Source organism: Megalobrama amblycephala, linkage group LG9 (assembly GCF_018812025.1).
Source record: "Megalobrama amblycephala isolate DHTTF-2021 linkage group LG9, ASM1881202v1, whole genome shotgun sequence".
Lineage (NCBI taxonomy): Eukaryota > Metazoa > Chordata > Actinopteri > Cypriniformes > Xenocyprididae > Megalobrama > Megalobrama amblycephala.
In genome coordinates this window covers 2,478,037-2,499,813 of record NC_063052.1, presented here as the reverse complement: position 1 = coordinate 2,499,813, position 21,777 = coordinate 2,478,037, and the positions used below count along the sequence as shown (strand labels likewise).

Here is a 21,777-nt window from a genome sequence, read left to right as displayed (position 1 = left end):
CAATATTATCGCCCAGGTCTAATCTGCTAAATGCAACAATAAGGCAAGAAGATATTATGATACTATAAACATCAACATCAAGATTTTCTTTAAAGGTGCTTTGAAATTACCGGTGCCTCCAAAATTGTGTACTGTCTGAATAGGTACTACATTTGAATTTGAACTTACTTCGCAACCTTTAAAAAAGTAAGTTCTATTTTGTATGAATGTGTAAGATGAATTTAATCCAGATGTATTACATTCACCCTGTTGTCATTATCATGTGACCTGCCAGCGTCAGTTACATCACTTCACCTCCATTCATGGCCTCAAGGCATAGTAAAGTGTCCATCAAATGTGCACTTCAGGATTTCGCCGGAAGTAGAATGTTATCTGGAGACTTTTCGCCTACTGTTTTTCGAATAATATGTATTCGGACATACTACTCTATTGGCGTACTGTATTGCACATACTATATAGTGGTGATGTATTCGATTTCGGGTGAGGCGAATGTGTATTGTGAAAAGCGCTATACAAATAAATTTGACTTGACTTGACAATATGGACTTATAGGGGTTGCAACAAGCATTTAGATTGTTACCTTTTTAACCCTTTAACACGTACGATCACACCGGTGTGATCAGTCTTGTCTGGCCCCAGGAGTGTACGATCACACCGGTGTGATTAGAACGTTCAGCGCATCGCGTGATCAACTGCCAAATTCAAATGTGCGCGCGCGCTTTGGCTGGCGCTAAACCAGAGATGGACGCGCGCAGCGCTTTTCATATATTACATATATGCAGTGTTTTCAACCAAATAATGTTTATTGTAGGTTTCAGACATTTAAATACACATGAGTACTAACAAAACAATATATTTAGAGTTTGTAAAATACACAATGATGTCTATAGAAGCGGAAATAACAACCCTTTCAATTATAATTAGACGACACGTTTTATTCATATCAGATACACATTGTGAAAGTAACTTTAAAGCTTACTCTATTCTTCCCCAGTTCACCGACTCACTTACTTTCATGTATTTCGGGAGAAGTGGATAAATTCACGGGTTGTAAATCCAACAGATCCGATTCTCTGTGCGGCGCAAACTAACATGGCGGCGCCCATCGCGCATATGGCTCAACTAGCATGATCGTTATATAGGTGTTTAAACAGCAAAACACATCCACTTGCACATATTTGTCAATCGGAATATTAGATATTTCATGCTATAGTCAACAAATTTGTGAATATTTTGAATAACAAAGGAAAAATTAAATGAAAGCAGATTATCATTCATACAGTGCTGCAGTGTGTCACATAACAAGCAATGACGCGTCACCATGGAAACCATAAAGTGATACGTTCTAAATAACGGTCGCTTCAAAAAACTCACGCTGGGGGGTCAGCCAGAATATTTAAAACTTACGTGCGAAAGGGTTAATTATATTACCCAAAGGTACATCAGCTGGCAAACCATTAGGCAGTAAAGGCTTAGGAAAAATTGTGGTGGGGATTTTGGTCAAACTTTGGCAGCGATACAGCGAATAGTTGTACTAAATCAAAGACAGCGCCGTCCGTGGAGCCATTTAGTGTATGTGCACTATTTAATTCGTGAAAACTTTAGTTCCCTGGCTGCTATGTCAGAAGTTCCAATTCTAAAACAAATTTGCCTGCCATGGCAGCAAATTCAGCAGTTTTTAGATCTTGTTGGTCCGACTTTGTCGAAACAAACTTGATGGAGCTACCCCCTCAGCCCCGAAATTCAGTTGCTGGAGGTTCTCCTCTTTCTGTCTTTTTTCTCCGCCATAGTAGCTGTTGATTATATGTTTTGCATGTTGCGCTTTTGTTGAGTAGGTCATCCAATAACAGAAATTAGTGATTTACACCAATTATGTGGTGCGGCTGACGGGGCAATCAACACTGGTTGTGGAGTAAATGAAGACACTATGGCAAATATATTATGATAATATAAATGACCCTTTCAAAGGCCAGTGAAGGTATACTGCCAGTTAGTGTAGCGGGTTGAGGCATGATACGTTTGGGCATGAAGTTGCGGGTTCGTGCACTCATTTCCAAGGTTTTGGACTCTATACTGACACCTATTGGCCTGGATGTATAAAGCTTTTAACTACCGCATGCTATCATTCTCACTACTTTTGTCATTTACAGAAAAAATTCTGGTGTCTAGATTGCAGTGGTGGAGTGCTGCTGTAAAATCCTGGTTTAGTATTGTGGTAGTTTGCTGCGTCATTCACAAACCTAGCACTCAAAACTGGCTTGAATGCTGAAAAACTGCCCTGTGCAAATTGCCATCAACACTAATTTTGTAAGTCTGTGCGTTTATCTGATTTACATAATTACTTTAGTGAATTGGATGCTAAAACAACTTGGAAAACATATGCAAGTAAAAAATGCAATTCATTCTTGTTGTCTAAACCTTCGGGTAATTCTTCATGAGAAACATCCCAAAGGTGAATCGAGAGTTAGTGTGCAGCTGTAATCCGTTAAAGTCAAGGTGACAATGTACTACGTCTTGGAGAAACCGTTCTCATTCTTGTATAAGCTTCAAAGTCACTGGGGTCTTATGTGTGTGATAGATTGACATTCCTTTAACATGGGAACCATGTGGTTTCAAAAACTCATCAGGAATGAATTTCAGAACAAAAATGGCATTCCAGTGGTTTGTTCTCAAGGGACGATTCCCAAAAAATCTGTTTACAATCAATACAAGACTTTACTGCATTTATCTGGCTATCTGGTTTCTTAAATGCTTTTGCTTACAACCAATATGAATGGGCATTATACTTAAGATAAACCCCTTCTAAAAAATAAACTTTTGTTTGACTTTTCTCTATATAACAATTTTAGAGATTTGTGTTTTGATTAAGCTTTGATTAACTCAAAATGTTAATCACAATAATGCTAATATTTTCTTGTAAAATGAGCATGTTGTAATATATGTATTCATGCATATAGCAGATATCCATATACTAATATTCAGTCAGATGTTTATTAATAGCCAGCATTTAAAATGAAAATGCACCGATGTTGAACGCAAAGTGCTCAGCATTAATATACACAGTTATTTGCAATCTATCCTAACATATTTATTTCTGCCTTTACACCTTTTTGAAAACTGTACTTGCATATAATATAATATTAATAAAAAAAGGTCACCAATGTACTTAAAGAGTGTGCTTCATTACTCTTGAAAAGCACCAGTTGATATCGAAAATTCTTACCAGAGAATCTTCCACGCTGAAGTTAAACATGTCCATGGCGTCTGTCTTTAGTCTGGAAACAAAGTCTTTGTACTCAGGGTTCTGAGGCTCTCTGTAGGTCAGGATTTTCACGCTCTGTGGGTATTCAACACAAAGACAAATTTTAAGCTGTTTAAAGATACACCAGTGTGCTCACTCACTCGCACACACTAGTTAGGATACACACATATGAGTCATAGCCAAACAAAACATTTGAATCATTTTCAACTAATCCAATCAACAAATCAGCTCAAGGACAGACACATGAAGCAGTGGAGTTTGCAAAGTCCTAATTGATTTTATTTATATCATTTTCTCTTCTTTTGTGTTGCTTAGCCCAGTAAAACTTGAAATATAGACATAAATATATTTTTTTTTTAATGAAACCTTTGAACCTTTAGACAAAATATTTTTTAAAAAACTGGAAAAAGTTTGCATATGTCTTTTTTTGAGTATCATTATTGATAAATCATGATTTTATGAATACAGTAGTATGATATGGAGCTCAAGTTCGAGGAAGAAAAAAGCACCTGCATTTTATTCAGACTACCAAACAGAGAAAAAATATGCAATTTGGTGCAGCTGCTGATATTTATATGGCCAAAATATAGGCCAAATATTATGAGATACAATTCTGATAGCTTGTAATACAAATCAGTGAGATCTTTATAACAAGAGACTGCTTACTTTAAATGCTTAAAAATATCAGTTGTCACTCTGTATCTCCAATAATATGTCTTAGTAAGATGATATGCAATGCAATGATGACTGAGAGACATATAACATATAAAAGTTTCTTAAAAGCCTGTTGTATCAAATACGGCTAAACTATAAATCAAATGACACAAGGCATATAGTAGATTGTATACAACAGGTTTTCCAGCTCAGTTTTGATCATGTAAATATCAGATTTGCATATCAAATATGATACTGTAGGCTTTATAGGGTTAAAGATAACCACCATGAAAGCTACAAAAGTATCTCTTTATTTTCTTTAGACTTTATTGGTATGTGTAAGTGGATTTATGTGTTTCAGTGTCTGTATATGAATCAAAAGAATTTAAAAAAGCTGGTCTTTGTTAACTCTGAGACCAGCTGGTCGTAACAAATCCAATTCTGTCAGTGCAGGGGAGAGGACAACAAACTGGGCAGCAAACAGCAAACTCCACTAATGAATATTCAATTATTTGAAAGCATTATAGTAATGTATATTAAAAAGCACTTATCCTGAATTGTGCTTTTTCTTTTGGCCTGTTTTGAAATCTGCTTTTAAATTAAAAAATGTGCTGCAAATGAACAACAGCTCCCTCCAAAAAGCCTGTAGTGTTTTGTTTTCGCTTTATCATGGTCACCTCCTCTGAGAAAACATTTTTATGTGATTTGTTGATGTCCATTTTCAGAATTCCAAATGTGTTGTGCCAAAATGAATGACATAAACAATTTTCTTTTGGATCTGTGCCACAAACTGCCAAATTTTCTGAGTGAAAATGCTGATAAAAAACTGAGATAGATGCATTCTCAAATCTTCAAACTCAGAAAATGCCATCCCAACATTTCACTTTGTGTCTGTCCTCCGAGGATTCTCTGATTTTGTGTATAACAGATTATGATTCATGTGAAGTGGACAGGGATAATAGGAACTGAATATGATAACAGAGTGCGTCTGAAAGACAGTGTTTCTACTGGCTTTTCAATAGCACAGAAGGACAAAACAGACAAACAAATCAATACTATAAAAAATTACAGTCATGTCATTTTAAAAGCTTTAAAAAAATTCCTGGCTTATTAGTGGCACTTCCTATTGCTCATTATTAATGGTTTTGGGATTTGAACAAACACAAGTCTTAATCTTTGGCATGTAATTTGTGCTTCACCATGTAACGCACATAAACGATATGTTAAATCATGCGGCTAGTTGTGAAGAGGTATGTTAATATCTCTGTGTATTAGAATATTACAGAGACATGGAAAACATTCATAATATCTACAGGGTATAATAGTTATATCACAAAAACCCAAATTTCAAATTTTTTGGCCATCATTTTACTAATTATATCATCAGCACAGGGGAAAGTGTGAACCAATACTAGTCAGTTCACACCACTCTATAATTTTGATTGGATTAGAGCAGACTGATTGCTATAAAAGGAGAGAAGAAGTGCTTCCAACCATTGTGTTCTTGTTTTAGCAATGGTTACCTCCAAATAAAGATGTGCAGCCATCATCGCTTTGCATCAAAATGGCCCCACATGCAAGGAAATTGCTGCAAAGAATATTGTACCTGAAAGAACCATTTACCGGATCATCAAGAACTTCAAAGAGAGAGGTTCAACTGCAGTGAAAAAGGCTTCAGGACATCCCAGAGTGTCCAGCAAGCACCAGGACCATCTCCTCCTGAGGAGTTAGTTATGGAATTGTGTCACCACCAGTGCAGAGCTTGCTCAGTATTGGCAGCAGGTGAGTCTGAGTACATCTGCACACACAGTGTGACCAAGACTTTTGGACATAGGCCTGGTGTCAAGAAGGAAATCAAAGAAGCCACTTCTCTCCAAGAAAAACATCAAGGACAGACTGAAATTCAGCAGTAAGTACTGAAACAGCAAGGACTGGACAGAAGAAGACTGGTGCTAAGTTATTTTCTCTGATGAAGCCCTCTTCCGACTGTTTGGGACATCTGGAAAATCGATTGTCCAGAGAAGAAAAAGTGAATGCTGTGTCGTGCCAACAGTGAAGCACCTGAGACCATCCATGTGTGGGGTTGCTTTTCAAAGGAGTGGGCTATCTCACAATTCTGCCTAAAAACAAAACCAGGAATAAAGAATAGTACCAAAACATCTTGCAAGAGCAACTTCTCCCAATGATCCAGGAGCAATTTGGTGATGATCCATGCATTTTTGAGTGTGATGGAGCACCATGTCACAAAGAGATGATAAAGAAGTATCTCGGAAATCATTACATTAAAATTTTCACCTAAAATGAAAATTCCTGCATCATTGTCGTTCCAAACCTTTATGACTTTCTTACTTTAGTGGAACAAAAACAATTAAATTTTGAAGAACGTTGGTAAACTCTACAGAAATGAGCAAATGAGCTGTTATTTAAAGGGATAGTTCACCCCAAAATGAAAATTATCCCATGATTTACTCACCCTCAAGCCATCCTAGGTGTATATGACTATCTTCTTTCAGACGAAAACAATCGGAGATATATTGAAAAATATCCTTAGTCCTCCAAGGTCTATAATGGTTGTGATGGCTGGTCAAATTTTGAAGACAAAAAATGCATCCATAAAAAAAAAAATAATAATCCATACGATTCCAGGGGGTTAATAAAGGCCTTCTGAAGCGAATCGATGTGTTTGTATAAAACAAATATCCTTCTTTAAAACTTTTATAAAGTAAAATAAGGAGCTTCCAGCGGACGACCATACGCAGAATGCGCAAGTCGATTTTTGTGCCAAATGAGTAACCCGTTACGCGATGTATGACACAGGATGTAGGAGTATCATAAGCTTAGACGCCTCTCACGGTTCAAACAAATAGGGCTGTGCAACAAACTCAAGCTCCTCTTCTCTTATATCAAAATCCTCTGACATTTCTCTTAATTCATGACCGGTATTTTGTTTTGCTCTCTCCTCTGCGCCTCCGTGTTCATCATTGCGACGTGCGCAGTATGTGTATGCGTCTGCTGGAAGCTAGTTATTTGAATTTATAAAGTTTTAAATAAGGATATATGTTTAACACAAATTCATCAATTTGCTTCAGAAGGCCTTTATTAACTCCCTGGAGTCGTATGGATTCATTTTTTTTATGGATGGATGCATTTTTTTTGTCTTCAAAATTTGACCAGCCATTCACAACCATTATAAAACTTGAAGGACTAAGGATATTTTTAAATATATCTCTGACTGTGTTTGTCTGAAAGAAGATAGTCATATACACGTAGGATGGCTTGAGGGTGAGTAAATCATGAGATAATTTTCATTTTTGGGTGAACTATCCCTTTAAAGCATGAATATGCTTTCATTTACCATTTGTCCTCTTGTTGACAGACTCAAGTACGTGCAGCATGTCAGACACTAAAACGCACAGCTGTATACTGTATCCAGTGTCAAATATATAAAGACCTTATGCCTTTTCGGGTGGTGCTTAATAAACTAGTAAACTTTATATCCGTAAATCAACTCCGATGAACTGTAATAAAGTGCTCACACCTTCATTACTGCTGTATCCAGTATCACTCTGGAGGCTGTATGTTTTGTATTGTCCCTTTGTATTGACATTCGTTCACAAAGAAGTCCGGTGTGAAATGATTCACGCAGACATAAACAAATTTCGGTAGAGTTGAGGAAGCATTTTCTTCGAAAAACAAAATGAATCCACCTAGTCTTCAGCAGCTCAGACTGATGGAGTAAATGGAGAGAGCTATGTGGATTAATCCATCCAGCTACAGAGTTCCTAAAACGCTTGGAGACATTCTCATCAGTGCAGCAATGGCGGACTGTGTACAACTTGCTATGAACGGGCGGTTCTATGTTAAAACGGCAGTGTCTGTCAACATCCATGGGCGGGGCCTGATTTATGGGGATTAAAAAAAAGAAGTGGTTGGATTTTTATCATTATAGGGTGGTTGTGCAAACACACATTTATGTCCAAACACCATGCAAAAGTGAATTTTGCATAATAGGTCCCCTTTAAGACTTATTAATGAAGCTGCGGGGTACATAAGCTATGGAGGGTTGCAAACATTAGTCTAGTCAGTCTAGTTTGTTAGACAGGTCTCATATATATATATTTTTTTTTTACATTAAAGTCATATCATGTGACCATATTTTCTTCAGCATTGTGTTGTATATCCAAGTGAAATGGCTTCTCAAATAAGATAAAGGATAAATCGTTTATAATAAACTGCAATATTCCATAAAAAATAAGAATTTTCACATTGTGACTTAATAGCTAGTGTGAGTCTCAACAGATTATAGTGTCGGTCTGTGGAGATGACAAAATTAAGCTTTAACACTTTGTCATGGCTTTGACCAACTGCTTGATGAGCATGTTTTTCTTTGCACTGCAGTATTTAACTTTTATTACATAAATGTCCAAACAGGACAGTCACCTCTGATATAAACAGTTGATGAAATCATTTTCATACCAACTGTTAGCTGTATCATGAGCCTAATGAAATGATTCCTGTCTGCGGATAAGTAAATGTCAGCTCACCACAGCTGTTAGTTAATGCCAACGAATGTAAATAGAGTCTGTGTGAGAACTCATTATAATGCAGTTCCTTAGAGTGAAAAAAACTAAACAAAACATTGAGTTCTGTCAAACACAACACATTCCTATTCAGTTTAAAGCCAGTTTTGGAGCAGATCAATTTTTTCAGGATTTTTCTCACATATTATCGCCCACCAGATGAAAATCTTTAGTTTGGTTGCACATAAAAGTAAAAACCACTCTTTATCAAGCTGCATGAATTGAAGTATCATTCACAAATCTTGTGGAATAGGTTACATGCTGAACTTGTTTGATACTTGTTTGATATTCCATATACTTCCACTGACACTTATCAAGTGATTCAGGATGAGCAAGTCGAAAATCAAAAATAATTTTCTATGTGCCTTCCTGAAACTGACTAAATTGGCACTGAATCAAGCGAAGCGCTGTGAGATCCTATTAAACCTTCATTTTCATAAATATCAGATTTTATGTAATCATCTCTGCATTTAAAATGAGCTTTTTATAGAACCATGCACAGATCCCATCAGTGACATTAACTCAAACTGCTCCAAAAATATGTTAAAAAAGGATTCATAAAAATATGCGAAACGGTCTCGTTTCAGGCTAAATAAACATTTAGAAAGTTCATTTTCAGGCACAGTAGGGGTGACGGTTGGCAGTGAGTCACAAGAAGACATGAAGCCATGCGACAGCCTTCACTAGCACCTCCAGAGCTGTCATATTTCCGCATATTTCAAATATCCAGTCATGTTCTCTGCGACTTTGAGCCAAACACAGCACATTCCTCAGTGTGTGTCTTTCTGTCTGATCCTATCTGAAAAGAGGAAACACAGCTGCAGCTGGCTGCTAATCATACATCAACAAAGACCTGCACAAATATGGGTTCACAGTGAATATGCCTATGCATTTCCCTTTTGAAATCTGTGGAGAGTATTGCAATTTCATGGTTTGACATTTCCTGTGTCATGCTATACTGAAAATGTAACTAAATAAAATTATAAATTGAAATATATATTTATATATATGTGTGTGTGTGTGTGTGTGTGTGTCTATTAATTTCCATATATTTTCCTCATTTTTCAATTAGATGAAAATGTATGTAAAATACATATCTTAAAAAAAAAATAAATAAATGTTTTATTTGTAATGGGGCCACATCTGACATTTATCCAGGCCCCTCTCTCTGGGTCCTTAAAGTCCCCAGACTCTCCATGATATCAAAATTTAAGTTTTTTGGCTTTTAGTATGAATTTTAAAGGTTATCTATAAGCTAGTGTGCTTCAAAACAATGACAAAATTAGCATTTAGAAGATATAAGCATTCAAAACTTATAGTCTCTCACTTCCGCCAATATGGATCAATGATTGTGATGACATCACCCTGCACTTCAGCTTCTCATCAGATTTTCTGTCCAATCAAATGCTCTCTAGAATCTGAAGGGTCCCGCTATACTTCACTACACTATAAATCACATTCACAGTTCTATATGGTCAATGGCACATGTTTTGGTGAATGAAGTCTGGTTTTGCGTTAGTGTCACGCGAACCACCGTAGCGCGCATAGTCTGCTCCAGTCCAGAGACACGATAGCACAGAGCAGATCATATTCGTAAGTCAGCGCAGACCACAAAACGTATTAAACCCATTTGAATTCTGCACAGAATGCTGTATTTTAAAACAATATATAGGAGATTATGAGGAGAAACGGTCATTAGAAACAGAACTGACAAGTAGAATAACACCACAGATAACACCACAACATAAATCAAACACTTTTCAAAGTAGACATTCTCAACATGTTTTACTTTAGCAACAGTTTCATATTAAATCTACAAGAAGAATCTATTAGACTGTGGCTGTCATAAGCTATCAAATGTGGCTTTGTCGAGCTCAATGGCTCTCGATGAGCTATGACATAAACAAAACACTATTGGCTATTTTTAAAAAGGGAAGGAGCTTCTTGATATGTCCCACCCTGTCTTCCCGTTTCAGTGGAAATTACGTCAACACATTCAACTTACGGAACAAACGCGGCAGCAGTTTCGTTTTTTTCCGAAAGTAGAACAGGGAAGGCGTAGGACATACTGCGTAAGCTTTTTGAAGAATGCGGAAAGCGGAAGCACGTGCAAGACGATAATTTGTGTTTATAAAGCATATACAGTTGTATTTTTTCTGAAAATGACAGATCGTTTCGCTAGATAACTAGTATCATTTAAAGCCCTTTGAAGCTGCACTGAAACTGTAATTTTGACCTTCAACCGTCTGGAGGCCATTGAAGTCCACTATAAGGAGAATAACCCTGGAATGTTTTCATCAAAAACCTTAAAGGTGCCGAAGAACATGTTTTCAAAAGATGTAATAAAAGTCTTAAGTGTCCCCTGAATGTGTCTGTGAAGTTTCAGCTCAAAATACCCCATAGTTTTTTTTTTTTATTAATTTTTTTAACTGCCTATCATTATAAATGCGCTGATTCAGGGTATGCGGCCCCTTTAAATCTCGTGCTCCACGCCCCAAGAGCTAGCACTTGCCTTAAACACCATAAACAAAGTTCACACAGCTAATATAACCCTCAAAATGTATCTTTACAAAGTGTTCGTCAAGCAACATGTCTAATCGCGTAAGTATAGTGTTTATTTGGATGTTTACATTTGATTCTGAATGAGTTTGATAGTGCTCCATGGCTAAAGCTAACATTACACACTGTTGGAGAGATTTATAAAGAATGAAGTTGTGTTTATGCATTATACAGACTGCAAGTGTTTAAAAAATGAATATAACGACAGTCTTGTCTCCGTGAATACAGTAAGAACGATGGTAACTTTAACCACATTTAACAGTACATTAGCAACATGCTAACGAAACATTTAGAAAGACAATTTACAAATATCACTAAAAATATCATGATATCAATGATCATGTCAGTTATTATTGCTCCATCTGCCATTTTTTGTTATTGTCCTTGCTTGCTTAGCTAGTCTGATGATTCAGTTGTGCACATCCAGACGTTACAGGCTGCCCTTGTGTAATGCCTTGAACATGAGCTGGCATATGCAAATATTGGGGGCGTACACCCCGACTGTTACGTAACAGTCGGTGTTATGTTGAGATTCGCCTGTTCCTCGGAGGTCGTTTAAACAAATGAGTTTATATAAGAAGGAGGAAACAATTGAGTTTGAGACTCACTGTATGTCATTTCCATGTACTGAACTCTTGTTATTCAACTATGCCGAGGTAAATTCTAGGGCTTCTTTTCGACTGACGAAAGAAAGACATGAACATCTTGGATGACATGGGGGTGAGTAAATTAGCAGGAAAATTTTATTTAAAAGTGGACTAATCCTTTAAGTCAAACTCACTTTAAATGCCTCCTTGGCTGCATTGTCATCAGCATCCCCACGTGCCCATGGTTTAGCAGGGTGGCTCTGCAGACTGTGTCCAAACAGATCGATGAAGAAGAAGGCGTACTCCTCCTGAGGAAAACCCCGCCTCCAGAACTCCACCATCAGCTTGCGAAATATCTCCCACTTGCAGCAGACATAAACCACTGCAAACACAAGATAGAAAAACTCAGTTATCTCATGGAGGAAAAAAAAAATGTTCAGACTTAATGAGAATTCAATTCTAATTATTACTAGAATGGAATGTGCTTGTGTGGCAAATGAGCTTTGGTTTGTACTGCAAATGCAAAAGCACACGAAAGTCTGACACTTTAATTTGCAATTAGGGTTGAGGTTATGAACAGCTGACGAGCTGAAACTCACTACAAGAGCTAAAATGGAAGTAAAGCACAAGAGGATCTAGTGTTTCCCAAGCTGTACAATGTGGGATTTATTGCACTTGTTAAAGGTGCCCTAGATTATGTTTTTAAAAGATGTAATATAAGTCTAAGGTGTCCCCTGAATGTGTCTGTGAAGTTTCAGCTCAAAATACCCCATAGATTTTTTTTTATTAATTTTTTTAACTGCCTATTTTGGGGCATCATTATAAACGCGCCGATTTTATGCTGCGGCCCCTTTAAATCCCGTGCTCTCCGCTCACAGAGCTCGCGCTTACCTTGAACAGTGCCTTAACAAAGTTTACACAGCTAATATAACCCTCAAAATGGATCTTTACAAAGTGTTCGTCATGCATGCGGCATGCATGCGTCAGATTATGTGAGTATTGTATACTGTTATATTGTTTACTTCTGATTTTGAATGAGTTTGATAGTGCTCCGTGGCTAACGGGTAATGCTACACTGTTGGAGAGATTTATAAAGAATGAAGTTGTGTTTATAGCGACGGCTCTCTTGTCTCCGTGAATACAGTAATAACCGATGGTAACTTTAACCACATTTAACAGTACATTAGCAACATGCTAACGAAACATTTTAGAAAGACAGTTTACAAATATCACTAAAAATATCATGTTATCATGGATCATGTCAGTTATTATTGCTCCATCTGCCATTTTTCGCTATTGTTCTTGCTTGCTTACCTAGTCTGATAATTTGGTTGTGCACATCCAGACGTTAATACTGGCTGCCCTTGTCTAATGCCTTTTATAATGTTGGAAACGTGGGCTGGCATATGCAAATATTGGGGGCGTACACCCCGACTGTTACGTAACAGTCGGTGTTATGTTGAGATTCGCCTGTTCTTCAGAGGTCTTTTAAACAAATGAGATTTATATAAGAAGGAGGAAACAATGGAGTTTGAGACTCACTGTATGTCATTTCCATGTACTGAACTCTTGTTATTTAACTATGCCAAGATAAATCCAATTTTTATTCGAGGGCACCTTTAAGGGAATGTTGAATCACTGCAGAAGGTAATTGATTATTAGTTAGTTTTAAGAAAACCGAATGTATAATTGAGGTTGTATGAATTTTGTTGATGAAGAACAGACAAAGTTTTCAGGATAAATGTATGCAATGGCTGCATGACAAAGATTCAATACTGTAAATTCAGAGAAATGTACATGTAAATTGGAACTTCCCAAAAATCTCGTCAGGATTCACAAACGCTTTATAAACCTCAGAGTAGTAGGTTAAGAATTGATTAAACGTGTATGTTTATTAATTCCAATCATTATATATAATATATATAAAATAATGTTTTCAATCATTTTTATATATCAATGACATTTATTTTCACCTTTAACTAAATGATAACTAATTCATTTTGTTTTTATATATTACTAGTTCATTAAAATAGTTTTTTTATTTATTTATTTATTTTTTTTTTTTTTCAATCTTTCAGTTCTGGGGCTTTCACTGTCTTCCAGTGTCTCAGAATAATCCTACTAGCCACTGTAATACATACCATTATAACAGAAAGTACACACTTAGAAACATTTGGTAATTGAGACATGTCACCCAGTAAACACAGTTGAGGTGTTAAAGATATTGTGGAGCCATACCAGCAACTTACGACATCTATAACTTGTTTCCAGAATGGTTTAACTAGGCTACACTCCCAAATACAATGTAAAAAGGTACCATTTTCCAACTGGCACCTCCAACACAAATTGTCCTTTATCAGTTTCATCCTATAAAGTCTTACCGGAGTGTGGTAGTATCTATGAAGAATCTTATATTGAGTGAACTTCCCCCTTACTTCTTTTATATATTTACCACACCCCGCCAAAATGCTGGACCATTTTTCTGAGTCAATTTCTTCACCAATATCTCTCTGCCAAATGGTCCTTAAATAGTTTATTAACTATCAAGATGCAATGTCATTGGTTTGCCTAAAAGGACACAAAACTCATAACTTACGTATTATGTATGCATCATCTATGCGTGGTTGGGAGTGTCATTTTTTGTAACAAGTAACATTTTAAAAATACATTTTCATGAATTTCTGGATGTACAAATTTGCTCGTCATTATGTTGCACAAGCACTAAAAAAGCCTGTTCTTTGTCAGCAAGTGAAAAACAGAAAGACATGAAATTGCCCAATACGTTTTTTTTTTTTTCTCTCAAACAAAATCACTACATTACTTCAAAATGACAACTTCTCAACTGCTAAGTAGGAGCTTCCCAGGAGGATTTGCAGGCTGCATTAAGCTTGGTTTTTTTTTTTACAACATTCATATCAGCCTATCATTTCCCTCTGGTTATGGCTATGAATGTATGAAAATAGTTCAGGACCAAAAAAAGACGTTGATTCAAGAACATGTACTAGGGTAAATCATGTTGTGCAATGAACATCTGTCACATTAATTTTAATAAGAACTACATGTTCCAAGGTTTAATGCATCAAGGTTTGATTTTTTTTTTTTTTTTTTAAATAATCTGCATTTTAAAAAGTCTTTGTAAGTACATGAGAGGATTGTTTACTCCCTATCTACTATTGGCCACCCAAACAGACAGTCCCGCCCCAAACTCACACCATTAATTGAACCAGATTTGTTCAGGATTGAGTGCTTTGAGTGTTTCAAATAGCCATACAGTTGTCTCTGCATCTTATTCTGAGACATGAGAAAGTAATTGAAGTTAACTCTGAATTTTTGCTTTTATATACCTTTTCACAAAATATTTTAAGGTGTATACTGCAGTGCAAAAGGTACAGGATGGCTAGTAACATTTGAGTCTGTCTCAGTTGTTGAAGTGCAGCATACATCAGGCATATGAAGCACGGGGGACCGGGAGTTATGTTCTTCACACTCCTAAATGCCAAAGAGGGGTCAGATCGCCACGGCAATTACTCACAGACTTACTCCTAATGGTGGGCTTAATGAGGAATTGAGGTGAGATGTTAATTACAACAGTACCTTTAAAAAAAAAGAAGAAAAAAACTCTGATATATGTGAGACAAAGACTGACATGTTCCGACTGGAATATTACTGCACTGGAAAATGTGCATATTGTGTTTTTCTGTATGTTTCTTTCTTTCTTTCTTTCTTTCTTTCTTTCTTTCTTTCTTTCTATCTATCTATCTATCTATCTATCTATCTATCTATCTATCCATCCATCCATCCATCCATCCATCCATCCATCCATCCATCCAGATAGACAGACAGACAGATCATTGAGAAATGTTTAAATTTTATGTTAAATATTTTAACTTTTCACCAAATAAAGAGTGGAAAATACTTGAATTTGGGAAAAGAAGTTTACTGCATTGCACTGTGGGATGTGTATTCCATGCAGTATACTTTATTACAGTATATACTACACTTTTTTGGCAAATGTAATACATGATCAGCACAGTATACATACTACTGTATATACCGCAGAGATAGTAGATAGTCTCTTTCTCTCTCCTGCTTTCATTGTGACTTTCTATCACCTGTTGAAGCCTTTGAAAGCCTCTGTTATTGTGCAGCAATTTCATAAATAATTGATTATGGAGGAACTCCAGGTGACAGAAGATAAAGTGCCATATCTGTTGCTATGGCCGCTTGGAAAATAACTCGCGTAAACCAGAATGATTTATGTCCAAACTTAAAGATGTCATAAAACCTAATCACATACCACAACAATAACAGAAAGCACTTGTGTCTCTCAGGTGTGCAGCATCAGCGCTGCAGTGATGGATTCACAGCAGGTGGGGCTTAAGTAACAGTGACAGATGTGAGGGCTCGTTATTTCGGATGAAAAGATTACCAAACAGGACCACACACAGCTCTTCATTTATGATTCACTGGGAAGCACCCATGTCATTATCCTCTATAACTGGCTCAATAACAGTCAGGTGTTCTCCACGCAAATGGAATTGAAGGAAGAATAAAACAGAAGAACATACACAAGAGCTCTATAGCTCCACTTATGCACTGTGAGTATAGTTGAAGTGTGGACTCTTTTCTAGCGATCTATGAGCTAGGTTGCATTGATGATGAACAGTGGCCATTTCATTCTAATTCTTGGAAACAGTAGCTCTTTTCTAAGGTTTATAACACTCATCTCTTAGAAAAGAATTCAGTTATGCATTGTGCGCCTACATAGCTCCTGCTTTCTTCACTTCACCTTTTCTTTTAACTTTCTTTCTTTTCCTTTATAGTGAAAAGACTTGTTTCTTTCCTAACAACATGACTTGCTCACTACATTAATTTTTCTTGTCTGTTTAGTTGCAAAACATGTAGAGTGATTTATCAGGCTATTTTTCATGGTGAGCAATGGATTAAAATATTAACCCACCTATTTGCATCAGCACAAATTGTGGTTAGTTTTTAAGACCTCAAAACACATTGAATTAATCAAATTGGATATGTTATAGCATTTATTTTATTCATCTACACTGTACAGTACAACTAACTTATAAAGATTGAGTACACTGCACTTAAAGTCTGTTAAATCATTAATGCAACTTAAAACAATTACATTTTTTGAACAAGGAGTTGTTTTAATTTTGTATGGCTCAACATTTTTGAGTAAACCCTTATATTTAAATTATTATTTTTAAGTTTACTGAGCGACATAAAGTGACGTCATCCATGTCACGTCGTTGCTTGAAAAATCCATTCAACATTAACTCCCTGAGGTCTGAAAACGTGCCGGCGCGTATTGCAGGATTTTTTTCACATTGCAGCAAAACAGACTTAAAATACTCCGTCATTTCTTGTCATAGAGACATAAGTAATATATCATTTGAAACTATAGAACAGGGGTCTCAAACTCAAATTGGCAGGGGGCCATTTCTGTGATTGACACCTCATAGGAGGGCCATATTAACATTCAAGCGCAAGAAAGCGCAAAATTTCAGAAAATTTACTTTCCTTTGCATTATTTCTCATTTACTTCAAATTTCATTAGGCCTACTAAAAAATGTTATACCTATACTATAAATATTTTAGCCTACCATACTAAATGTAAACAGCAGTGTCTCTCTCATTGTTACAGAGTGTAATATAATTATATAATACTATTACTAATATAATACTACTTATAATACTACTAATATACTAATATAATACTACAAATATAATACTATTAATTGCAATAGTCTGGTGCAACTTCTCACATCCAACAAGGTGCATGGAATAAAAAAATTAGTAATTTAGGAACAAAACCAGCAACACTTGTGGCGTGGAGGGGTCAGAAATAAACAAAAAACTGGAGCTATATATATCAACTTTATTTTGCCAAAAAATAAAAATTTCTCATTGTTACATACATTATTAGTTTTTAACATTTACACAGCTGAGACACAATTGTCCAAGATGCCGTTTGAGCATCGGTAACGTTTAATAGTTGCATCGGACGCGTTTCGGTGGTTTAAATCAACGCTCGTGATTTAAAGTCGAGTGCTTTTACTGTAATTTAGGCAAGCGCGCTCATAATAGAAGCGACGCGGTTGAGAGCACGGCTCATGGTTGCATAGGAACGACAGATGCCACTGGAGCGAAAGCGCTTTGGAAAGAAGGAGAATGCGGCGCGGCCGCTTATGTGACGTGATATGTGAATGCCCTCATAGAACGGCGACTTTTTCTTTGCATATCAGACCGGTAGCAACTAGTGAATAATAATAATAATAATAATTTAGCGGGCCGGATTATGTTTTATTTTTGAGATCAGTTGCGGGCCGGGTAGAGGGGGAGGGCGGGCCATAAATGGCCCACGGGCCGGCAGTTTGAGACCACTGCTATAGAATGTCTTATTTTATTTGTGTACACTCAGAGTAAAAACAAAATGTTGTGCTTTTTGTAAAATAAACTGTAACTTATGAATACTAATGACAGAAAAAAATGACACTTATGTCTAAAGAAACGTTGAAATGTCAGGTTTTAAATCGTGCAAGTCAAATCGAAAACAAACATTCTGTGTTTATGTAATCTGTATGAAAAGAGAGCCATGTCAGAAGTCCGTGATTCAGCTCATTATCCGCTAATGTGGCCACGCCCACGGAGCGAGCGCTATTCAGAGGCAAATTCTGAGTCAATACTTGTATCCATCGTCTCAATCATGTATTTATTGTCTTGAAAAGTGTTTATTTGGATGTTAAAGCCATGGTTAGCGATCTCTAGAAGACATGCCGTTAGTTCCTGGTTCCTTTTCTTCTTTATATGAATTTGTGGCCTAAAGGTGCACAGAGCGCCCTCCGGCTGCAAGTATGAATTGAAAACACAGCATCCAGCGCTCATAGTGATGACAATAAATATTGAATAAATATTACTCCTCAGTATAGAAAATTGACATAAATATATAAGAATCCATCAATATTTCTCCAAATGTGCATGCTTTTAAGCTAAAAGCCTATATGAAATGCCAAAGAGGTAACATAACTGTTCAGACACTTTGCATCACAGTAATACATTATATTTTAAAGAATATAATAGAATACCATTATTTTAAATTGTAATAATATTTCACAGTATTGCTGTTTATGATGAGCTGAGACATTATTACAGAGGGTTTTTTTTCACAGCCTACCTGACTGAAAGGCCTCATTAATATGCAAGTCATTTCAGGTCATTAGTATGTGATTCTTTTGTCTTCTCAGGTGTAAATGACCCGTTATTCATGATGATTCACGCCACCACGCATACTGTGTTTCTTGACAAAAAGTGTCTTACAAAAACTAAATCAATATATTGTTTAATATGAAGGAGTAGGCAGCATAATTTTTACATAATTCTGAAGCAAAAACTCTAGTCTACAACCTCCAATACCCAGAAGTCTTGTGAACACAGATTTAATATACTTTTTTTGGCCTTATTTCAGTGACTTAAGTTTTTTGTTTTTTCAATAACCACGCATAAACATTATTCCTTCAAAAATACAAACATGTACATACATGTTCCTCACATAGACTATTATGGTAGCCTAGTTTGTGCTGAATACAGTGTAACGACACTTTTGTCATTTATATGTTTATGAACAACTGAAAAAAGCACAAATGTCAGGGCATGTCAAAACTTCTCCAAGCCCCAAATCAGCCTCAGACTCCAGAGGGTTAAACTTGAGTTGCAGCAGATTTCAAGGTCCCAGCATGCTTTGCGTCACACTGTTTAAGGTGAATAAATGTTGAAATTGAGTGTTATTTTGTGTTTTTGCACAAGATTAATATAGGGAAAGATGTATTATTGTTTAATATTCTGTTATTTTGGTATTTAAAGGTGTTTCTGAAGATTTGGTTACCATCATGGTGAAGAGTAATTCAAGGCTATATATATTGCATGTTGATTAACAGTTCTTGCAAGTAAATAGTGATAGTACGAGAAAAAAAAATAGTAGGCTAAATCGTGCGCATAATTTATTCATTCATTCCCTCGATTTACTAAAAAGTGCATGATTTACTATTTCAAAAATAGTAATATAGTAAATCGTGCGCACGATTTAGTAAATCGAGGGAACAAATTAGTAAATCGTGCACACGATTTAATTTTTTTTTTCAGTTTCACGTAATTGTTATTTATAATTATTGTTTACTTGAGTTGAAAATTGAGTTGCTTTACTTAAATGTTTTGAGGTAATCGGTGTCTACAAAAATTGAGTATTCTGAACTTGTCTTGTTTTACAGTGTAGATACCATAATACTATCATACACCTTAGTCCGACTCCTTTGCTGCTGTTTATGTATCCAGCAGTAGACAAGACATCATACTAGGGTTTGGAACAGAGCCATTTTTTGTGTGGATTTTGAGGGCATTTGGCTTGATAGTGGTAAATAATATATTCAGTCTTCATTGTGTCATCCTGTGATCATTGATCATAATCACTGGGTGACAAATTAATTAAGAGAAATCTCTATACCTAATTCTAGTAATCAACAGGCAATCAGAATCAAAGCCCAGTCAGATGCATTCATCGCTGGAAGCTATTCTGATTTAATTTCCCTAATGGTGATGTCCTGGTGAAAATCCAGTTTAATTGTTGACTCAGGCTCAATCAGTATTGAAGTTGAAACAGATCATTGCCTACAGCCCTCTACACTGTATTTTCTAAACAAAAAGCAGTGGAACAGTATTCATTACTCGATAAATGTTTCAAAAAGACACATACTACATTATCATCGCTTTTTAATCCAATGAGTTAAGAGAGAGTTAAAAATCGTGGTTGATAATACTTATTTTTATTTGTTACAAGTTGTATTGTGGGATACAGTATTTAGTGTTCTGTATAAGCGTATTCTAGGTATTATATGCATACATTACCATTTAAAGTTTGTGAAAATAAATTGCCCCAATTATGCTTTTTTGGATATATCTTTCATAGAGTGTGTAATATAGCTGTTTATACAACGGTTCTTTCTGGTTCTTGAATCTGATTGGCTGAGAGGTCTTTCCAGCCATGCCATATTCTTCCAGTATCACACAAGAACCGTTTCACCTTTTGAATCACTCCGCTGTCAGCATTCTCACAATGAGTGTCATGGCGGACGAGCAAACCCACCATATTTTTATAGATACTACTGTTATTTTGAAACGGAATGTTGTTTTAAGATTTTTTAAGGCGAGAATATAGATGTTTAGAACTCAGATATGCGATTTATATGTATACACAGATAGATAGTATACATAGTAGGGGTGGGAATCGGAGGGTACCTCACGATACGATACGATCACGATAAATGGCTCACGATAAGGATAATATCGCGAGTCAGCGATTCTGCGATAATCGATATATCGCTAGACAATCCTATAATGATACATCGCGATATTGGTCTTAATATGAAAACAAAATGCACGTGAAAAGGTTAAGTGCAGGTTAACGGATAAATCCGATCTTATATGTACATTTAATAGAGTTCACGTCACCGAAAGCAAGAAATATGAGGTGCATTTTATTGACCATCAGTTAATTTCAAAATCAAAGACTGCAATAGGAGAGAGCGGCAACAGCACTGGTATAAGGTCTCATTACTTTTAATGAAGATAATTGTGTGTTATGCGTCTGCGACTTACTTTCACTTTCATATGCGGCCGTTTGCGCGTCAGCTTGCTGAAGAGATCTGCGGCGATGTGTGATGCAGTAGCGTTGTCATATCTGACTCTCACATGTTTCAGTTTTAGTATTTTTGGGAGAAGTAAAATTTACATATGTAGTTTCAACAACCAGATGCATTTAGACTGAGCATAGACAGTTTTGACTGGAATGCGTCCCAGACCATCTCCTGAAGTGGTTTGAGCGATCGGATTTAAATCCGTCTCAAATGCGTATTTAGGCATTTAGACCTGGTCTTTTCACGATCGGATAGCTATCCGATCAGAGAAAATGCATGAAGTCACCAGGTGCAAACATCACCCTTTGACGCTCTTCAAGCGCTTAGATATACACGGGAGCGTTCGAAAGCAGGCGTCTATCAGAGGATCCCTAATATATGCTTTCAAATGCTCCCGTGTATATCTAAGCGCTCGGTGAAGAACGTCAAAG

General features: G+C 36.3%; 1 protein-coding gene across 1 annotated transcript in view; it reads right to left on the bottom strand.

Annotated features, from left to right (window-relative positions):
* npr1a (natriuretic peptide receptor 1a) overlaps window positions 1-21,777 on the bottom strand; it is a 124,344-nt gene that overhangs the window by 78,222 nt on the left and 24,345 nt on the right. Inside the window, exons 3-4 of the mRNA XM_048201143.1 lie at window positions 11,837-12,024; window positions 3,224-3,337 (exon numbers count right to left, since the gene is read on the bottom strand). Coding sequence (XP_048057100.1) covers window positions 3,224-3,337; window positions 11,837-12,024 — 302 coding nt within the window. The remainder of the gene's footprint in view (window positions 1-3,223; window positions 3,338-11,836; window positions 12,025-21,777) is intronic.